Source organism: Vigna angularis, chromosome 2 (genome assembly GCF_016808095.1).
Source record: "Vigna angularis cultivar LongXiaoDou No.4 chromosome 2, ASM1680809v1, whole genome shotgun sequence".
NCBI classification, from domain to species: Eukaryota; Viridiplantae; Streptophyta; class Magnoliopsida; order Fabales; family Fabaceae; genus Vigna; species Vigna angularis.
Genome location: NC_068971.1, coordinates 39,880,839 through 39,889,971, shown reverse-complemented (window position 1 = coordinate 39,889,971; position 9,133 = coordinate 39,880,839). Strand labels below are relative to the sequence as shown.

Here is a 9,133-nt window from a genome sequence, read left to right as displayed (position 1 = left end):
CTATTATTTCACTTCATAAATTTAATTTTAATTAATTTCTAAAATTTATAATTATCTTATTAAAATTCAATATTTTTCATTACTTTAACGTTTATAGTGTTAATAAGTATATAATATACCGTTATTATCGTTTTATTTTTTTTTCTTCTACACTCTGTCAATGGTTACTAGCTTTTCGACATTTTATCTTTATTCCAACATCATCGGAAGAACTATTTAGGCCATTCCACATTTCTCTGCTTTCAACTACAAAATAGATACTACTAGCTGTAGTTTCGAAATAGGTACCATCGAGCTACTTAATTTGTAAAGTTGACTTGTGACCATGAGAAAAAGGAAAGAAATTAAAGTAACAGCTGAATCAAGTATCAACTAAAACTAGAGTCTTACATGTTACTACTAACGCAAATTTATTAGAAAAACGTATTATAACATCACTGTACGTAAGAAAACAAACCAATAGTCCAACATGCAGATACTGATTTCGAAGTTCTACCATACCCTGACATGATCACAACAACAAACACGAACCTATATTTATATATAGTTTTAAGTTTGTGTGTGTGTATATATATATATATATATATATATATATATATATATATATATATATATATATATATATATATATATATATATATGTGTGTGTGTGTGTGTGTGTGTGTGTGTGTTGATGGTAAGTAATGTGTGAAGAACAAGTTTTGCCTCATGGGATTCTTTCTTTTTTAGCTTCCATTGACTTTCTTACAATCTAATCTGATTTCTCCCTGGCTTCCTGTTAAGGGGCTAATATTACCCATGTTAATCATGGACTGAGCAAAGGCTTGGAAGAAGGCGGTTTGGTTGTTGGCGAAGTTGTTGACGATGGATATTGTGGCGGAGCCACTAGTGGAAAAAAGTTCTTGGTCTGTTTGAAGAAGACCCTGATTGTTGAGAAGATTTTGGAAGTAGTTGTTGTCGAAGGTGTCTGGGGAAGAAGGGTCAAGGTTGTTCAGAGTGTTCCCGTTTCCATTTTGTGGACAGTTTTGCTGCAGGGTTGCTAAATAGCTCGAGTTCAGCGTGGGATCAGGGCTACCCGTGCCACTGAAGTTGAACAGCCTCTGGTTGAAAAACCTGCACTGTGCACGACCAAAAGTGTGTGCACCTTTGAAATCAAACACTAGTTAATGAACATATGTTGTAATTAATTGTAATTGTAACCTTAAAATTCTAAGTTGTGATTAATTTAGGTTTTGTTTCTAACAGTTCAAACAAATCATTGTTAAAAGTGAGTGCTTCTTTTATGATACAAGTTGTTATTAAATGCAGTAAGTGTTGGAATTCAGAATACGATTACCAGATAATGCAACGAGATCAGTTATGTTTAAACCAACGGCAGAAAATTTTGCTGTGACATTGGCCAAGCTTTCAGTTGGAGCAGGAATGGAAGTGTTAGCACCAGATTGGTTTGCAATCAAACCGTCCCTTCTGCCTAGTAGTACGGTCCATGAAGGTCCTCCTCCCTGCAAATATTTTGGTTTTCATGTTGTGGGAAAATTCTTTGCTGTTGTTTGTGATAAACGCGTGCATTTCTTACAAGAAATTTGATAAGGCAAGGAGGATTATAAGAACTATAATAACAAGCAGATTACCAAAGACACAGAAGCTTCAGCAGCAAGGGCAAGAATATCAGCACAAGATACAACACCAGGGCATGAATTTTCAAGAGATGTCTTTATGTTGTCGACTACGTTGAAGCCACGAGCGGAATTATTGTTAGGCGCTGCATTTTTCTCGCTCAGCGTTATGTTCCCACCTTGGTCTAACAAAAGAGACCCATCACATCCCTGAAACTCAAAAGTAATACTTATCTGATATCTGACAGTGCATGACGATACCAAAATCAAAACGAGAATTATGCTTCTTGAAATGTGTACATTAACAAAGCAATCATGAAAATGAAGACGAGTTAGGCTGGCAGCAATACGAGTATCAGATTGCAGAGCCTGCTGAATAACACTGCGAACAATGGAAGACACGTTAGGGCATGTGGTGGAGTAGAAGGTTGAACTCAGTTGAGCATTTGATGGATGAAGAAAGATTGTGAGCACAGAGAAAATGGTTGTGGTGAGAAGGGAATGAGTTAAAGAAGACATATTTGATGACTTGTTGTATATTTTTCCCTATTGGTTTTAGCAAATAATGCATGGAATCTTGGTGGCATATATATATATATATAAGAAAGTGTAGGTCTTTGAAAAATTTATAATTTGCTTGGAGATAAAGTTTTCACCGTTACATTACTTGCAAACATAAGCTAGCCAAAAGGCCTAAAAAATAGGATTTGTAGTAATCATTAGGTGCACACAACGGACGTTGAAAGGAAAATTCAAACCATAATGATTACCACTTAACTACCTTGCGCTACTTGAGTCCATATTTGGCACCATATATAAATATGCACTTTATCAGTTAAATGTCATCAAACCTGCATGAAGTGATTGAATGGAAAATCAGAACAAGTTTACAAAGTTCAAGTTCTCACAACTCAACACATGATATCTCTGCTAAACGTTTGTCAAAATAAATGATGTGAACAGAAGAAAGCTCTCCAGTGAAGTATATATATTTAGCTAGAAATTTTGGAGATTAAACATTGTCAATGCTTTTCATGTTTTGGTCTATTCTAGAATTCTTTTTTTCCTTTTTCCATATTTAAGCGTTGAACTGTTACAATAAGATTCTTGGCTGGGGTTTAATATTGAAAATGAAAAAGATAGAAGATTCTAGGGGCCATGCTTCTTGTGGTAGGAAAATTATTAACGAGCTAAACGTTTGATAGATTGTTTTTCAGTCATTCTTGGGAGGTACCACGTCTAAGTCAGCAATGGGAAAACAAAACATTAAGGTACAACATCTAGTCACTGATATGTATAACCAATAGAATCATGTCTGCAATCAGTGAGAAGCATGTCGTGAATGTAATTTTTCGACTTGTAGATGCTTTTGAAATTGCATGTTAGGGAAAAGATGACCATTATGGACGACAAGTAACACTGGAGATGTCAAATGACAGGGAACAAGGTAAGATTTGTATTGTTACTAATTTAAAATATTTGTATATACCACAAATATACCAAATGTATACATTCGTAACATAATTAAGCATGTAATTAATTAATTAGAAAGTATTCACAAAGATGTGTTTTACGAAACAAAAGCAAAACTAAAATCTCAAAAATATCATCTAAATAAAACATGCATCATTGAAGAATAACAAATATACATTTGATAAGATGTTATTAGTGTGGTTTATATATGTACTTGCAAAATGTTCTCATAATAAATATGATGGCAAGACAAAACAGTAAAATAGTGCAGTAAGGTAATGTAATTTAATCAAAACACAAAAACAATCATATAAATGTTCATATCATATTACTTTTCATGTGATAATCTATTTGGTCATCTGAGTTACTAGTGTGAGATGGAAAATTGTTAACTGCAGTGAGAGTAATTGATCTATAGCTGGGATTTTAATGCCATATACATGTAGAAGTTGATAAATGCAAGTTATTTAGAAGGATTTTTTTGTTAAGCTCTCTTTTAATCTATAGAGTATTATTTATTCAAACAGATAAATATATTTCTTTCACTTTAGTTAAATATGACAATAATCATAATTGCATTAGTAAAATTAATTAAAAAGGTAAAATTAATGAAACAAAAATGTTAATTAAGAGCCTAGCGTCTAGCTCAATTAAAAAAACATCTTCCAAATTTCAATAATAAAATATAGTATGCCTATAAAAATTTGTATTGATATTCAAACAATAAAATTACTCTTTTTTTTACGGAAAAGTTTAACTTACTTAAAAAGTCATATATATAATTATAACATTTTTATTTATATAAATGTTACTATGGGTTAGACCCGACCAATCAGGCATGATTGGGTGTTATGGGTGCTAAGTCGAATGGGCCGTTTCGTCAAGACAACCATTGAGCATAGTTAATTTGTCAGATTCATGTAAACTCTATAAATAGAGGGTTAAAGTCAAGGTAAAAACTTGTTTTTCCATAATCGAATTACTTAATATTAGAAAGTGGACTTTAAACCTAACTCAACCCCACAAAACCGGCTTGTAAGGTGAGGTTTGCATCCACTTATATATTATAATTTGGCATTATCTCTAGTCGATGTGTGACTTCCAACACACCCCTTTCACGCCGAGATATAGACATCTCGAGCGTGATAGTAGAAATGGGTGGTTCGATAGTGGTCCGACAACGAGTGGAATAAAAATGTCCAAGAAACAAAAAATATTGCTAGGATAGACTCTAACCTGGCTTTGATACTATATTACAAAGTGGTTTTAAGCCTAATTCAACCTCACAAAATCGGCTTGTAAGGTGAGATTTGCACCCCACTTATATATTATAATTTGAGTTTATTTCTAGTCGATATGGAGTGTCAGAGATGTATTCTGCAAATCACTCCCTCAAACCGATCGATCACCATAAATACAGACGAAACACACATTCGTCCAAGACAGGAGTGTCGCACGACCTGGTCCCATTTAAGCATAACAATAAAATTTAATAATTAAGATTTATTTATGTAATAGTGTATATGAAAGCAATTTCTTATAAAGAAAAACGCATCGTGTTTGGAGTCATTGTCAGAAATATGTATTCAAAAAATATTAAAAAGAAGTCTTTCTATCGTCGTTTGTTTTTTTCCTGGAAATCACATTCAAGTGTATTAATCTAATCACCAGGATAATGTTATAATAAACAAAATTCTCTTACTCCTTTTTTTATTATTTATTTATAAGCCTCAAATTAGTAGTTACTTGATGATGTATCAGTATAATGACTAGCGATTCACACATCATAAAGACAATCTATTTATCGGGATCAATGGGTATCAAATTTTTTTTTTCAGGTTAAAGAAAATAATAATAATATCGCTCAATATTTATAATTATCAACTAAATTAAATATTTTTCTTAATCGTAAAGAATCAGACTTGGACTCCTATAAGATAAGAACAGGATTTTTTTTTATTGCAGCCACGTCTGGGATACTAAGTAATATTTATCTTACTAATTAAAATAATATTGTTTAACCAACATATATACTAAACCATACAGCATTCGACTAATATTTAACTATGTTGATATACGAACAAAATGGAGTTCGAAGTTTTTACAAAAGATTTTAAAACTTTATAGATAAAAAAAGTGATTAAAAAAAATTAATTACTGATGTGAACAATCAAGTTTTGAAAAAATTAAAATGTAATGATGAAGACAGAAAGACAATCACTAGTATTCCAAAATTCTAGAAGATTGAATCTTAAATAGAACTTAATTGGATTTTAGAAAAGAGTAATTTTATTCTACTGAATATTGTGCCTCTAGTCTATCACATTTAATTGAAGTTTGAGATCAAAATTGTTGTGATGGTTTTAAAAGTATAATAATAAAATTAAAGTATGGGGTGGTAATTTAACTCTAAATAGACTTATGCTACACTGTCATTACATAAAAAATTTATTAAAAAAAATAGAGGAACGTATTAAACTTATGATAAAATTATATTATATCCATAAATAAAAAATACTTATTATGAAAAAAAAAACTAGATAAAGATATCGATAAAAAAAATAATAAAACAAGAACAACATGTGTGATAGGGTTAATTTATAAACGATAATACGTTTCAAATATATTTTTTGAAGAATCTTATTCTCAGGGAAATAATAGTATAAAAAATCATGCCGGTAGGCATATATAGCCATTAAACTCAGGAAATTGCAAATGCGTATAATAGTAGGTTATGCATTTTTTAAAAGAATACAACTATAAAATAAGAGTGGAGATAACTAATGCAATTTTGTATGTGCGATTAAAGACTAGGTGCTAAATCTGGCTAATTTTGGGTTGGAACATTGCGTGCCATTCACTGTTATCACATCTGATGAGAATTCCAAGACAAGCGTATTGTAGAGTTGACATAAACAGAATAACCGTTGATATTTTTAATAATTTTTTGATAATAAATTATAAATTATATATTATTATTTTATTGATTTATATATATAAAACGGACGAATTACAAGTTACCTATCTATACAGTTGTAAAAAAGTTATAAAAGAAAATTATTAAAAAAATATTTTTCTAAACAAAAACAAAGTGTGGCAGACACAGAATGTACCAAAGTAGATGGAGACATGCAATTCTAATGGCATGTTTGGCATATTCTTTCGCCGATAGCAGCTTATCTTTAAACATAAGGATATTTTATTAATCATATAAAAGTCCATCTTCTACATCAAATCATCAAATCTAATAATGTAAACATTTTTCAGCACTAAAGGATAGAGAAATGTATTCATCATTAACTTCAAGAGAGAAAGTCACGAGATTATTTTCTTTTTTTTATTAACTTGTTGATGGTTATTGAGTACTTACACAAGTCATTAATATTTATATATAAAGATAGGTTCCTCGCTCTCTCTCTCCATAAAGTCATTCAATGATCTTTATTAATCTTGTTTTGTTTCTTTTTCTTTTTAAGAAGACTCCTATATCTTTCTTTCCATTCTTAGGTCATTTGTTCAATTAATATTTGTTCAATGTTTAATTTCGAGACAATAAACAATAACTTTTATACTATTAACTTTAATGTAATACAAAATCTTAATTGCAGTTTTTTATTTTCAACCTTATATAATTTTGGATTAATTATGTTTTTAATTTTTAAATTATAATGAAATTTTGGAATTTGTTCCTATTTAAAACTTTGATTATACTATATCTCTATATTTTATGAACGAATGAATGAAGTTCTCATTATCTAATGACCTTAACTTTTTTTCATGAGACAAATGATGTTGTTATGTATTGACACATTTGTATCTATGTATATGTAAGATATGTTTTTCTATTCTTTCTTTTCTCTTTCTCATCCTCCTTGTCTTTTGTTACCAGGAGAGTAGCAGAGGGAAAGAGACAAGAAGAGTGAGAAAGGAAAGGAACAACAAGAAGGAAATATGTGTTATAAATTAGTTATAGATTGACAACAAGAATAGAAGAAGGAAGAGAAAATGGTGGTTGAGGAGGATGACGAAGAATAGACAACAGTAATCATGGTGTTTACGAAAACAATAACGACGATGTTAATAAAGGAGAAAGAGAAGGAAGATAAGGAATAGGAGGAGGAGGAGTCAAAGGTGGTGGACACAAGGACAACAATGACATTGGTGTCAATGACAACAGAAGGAAATGACCATGTTGACAAAGAACGATAATAGAGGAAGACAAGAAGGAGGATGACCACAATAAATTTTTTCATAATTACTAACAAATTTTTACCAATGAAAATAAATATGTTGGTAAACCAAAATTTACTATCGGATTTTACCAACGACTTTTAGAATTTGAATTATTGACAAATTTTTCGTAGATAATTAATTCACATGTAAAGTTCATCGATAAGATTTCTCAGTAAATTAGAACTCGTATTATAAATGGATATTTTGTCGTTAATGTATCTAATGATCAATTATGTAAGTAAAGTCGATTCATAATTTGTAAATTCCTATTATTAATATATTTTTTCATCCATAAATCCATCTAAAAGGAGTTGTAAATTTCCCGACAACTTTAATTACACATTTTAATATATTAAGAAGAGATCGATAAGAACGAGAAGAGAAGAATAAAAATGAGGAGGAAAGGAAAAAGAAAAAGAGGAAGAAAAGCGCAACAAAGATATGTCGATGGCAATGATGCACTAACAACGGTGGCACAACAAATGTACTAACTGAAGTTGGAGGAGGAGGAGGGGAATGATTAGAAGACGAAAAGGAGGATAAATAGGACGTGGAAGAGAATGAACTTAAGATGGCAACAATAGATACGACAATGGCGATAGTGGTGGGGGCACGAAAAAAGGGGGAGAGGAGGAGGAAAAATAATAAGAAGAAAATAAAAAGAAAATAAAGAGGAAGATATGAAGGAAGAAGAAGAACCAATCGTGACCTTTATCGATGATCAAAATCTGTTAGTAATTATTGATGGATAATTTGTTATCATTGGTAATTGCTAAAGGATTTCATAATCTATTGATAAAATTTATCAATAACTATTTTATTTGCCTATGTAAAACCTACACTCTAGATATACAAGGACTTGAAATACACTTCAAGATTTTCAGCCAAGGTAATGCTACACACAATTATCTTAACCTACCACTTACATAATGAAAGAAATATAGAAGAACAACAAACAAAAGATACGAATACACTTGTATGATGTGCATATTTTACATCTCATTCCTAGATCAAACAAGAAAACCTTAGAACCAATCCAATCTTCTTTGAATCTTGATGGAAACTTGAAAAGTTGTGGTAATCTCTCCAAAACTCTTAGATCTTTTTTTGTCTTGTTTTTTTATTTTAAAAATCATAGTTAAAAATGAGATGGAAGTTGGTTTTTAAAGATACATTTTTTTTATCGATGATATTAACCTACTATAAAAATAACATAATCTCTTCAGCTTTGAAAACATTACATGTGTTTTGTTTTAATTGATTAGATTAATAAATCTAATCAATTAATACAAATGGCGATATATAATTTGAAATGAATCCTTTTCACCCAAAATTAATTTTAATTGATTATGTTGTGATGAAATTTTAAAAACATTATAGCTTGCTTACAATATTTTTAAACTCGATAAGCAACTAATATACTTTAACAATTATTCTATCAACCAAACATGATTTAATACTATGTATCACATAATTGTACCAATTTTTACTTTGAACATCATAAAAAACAATAATTTTATCTTTTTTGTTTTAATATTAACAACATAACTAGCTACTAAATTAACTACTAAATTAATTATTGGATTAACAAAAACAATTTACTAGTCCCAAAAACATGTTTAAAATTTTGTTTAGTGGCCAAAATGTTTTTGATACTAAATATACTTAAAATTTTAATTAACGACTAAAATTTGTTTGTCGCTAAATAAGTTTTAAATTTTAATTAGAGAAAATTTTTTTGGTTTCTAAATACATTTCAGATTTTAATTAGCGATTAAATAAACTTTTAGAGATATTAATTTATGTAACGG

At 30.0% G+C, this 9,133-nt stretch overlaps 1 protein-coding gene across 1 annotated transcript; it reads right to left on the bottom strand.

The window, feature by feature from the left end:
- Positions 1-344: 344 nt before the first annotated feature.
- LOC108328249 (peroxidase A2-like) lies at positions 345-2,186 on the bottom strand. Its single transcript, XM_052872212.1, has 4 exons — positions 1,917-2,186; positions 1,632-1,826; positions 1,337-1,502; positions 345-1,144 (listed from the first exon to the last, which is right to left on the bottom strand). Exons 1-4 carry the CDS (start codon positions 2,133-2,135, stop codon positions 726-728), a joined length of 999 nt encoding a protein of 332 aa, XP_052728172.1. The 5' UTR covers positions 2,136-2,186; the 3' UTR covers positions 345-725.
- Positions 2,187-9,133: the final 6,947 nt, after the last annotated feature.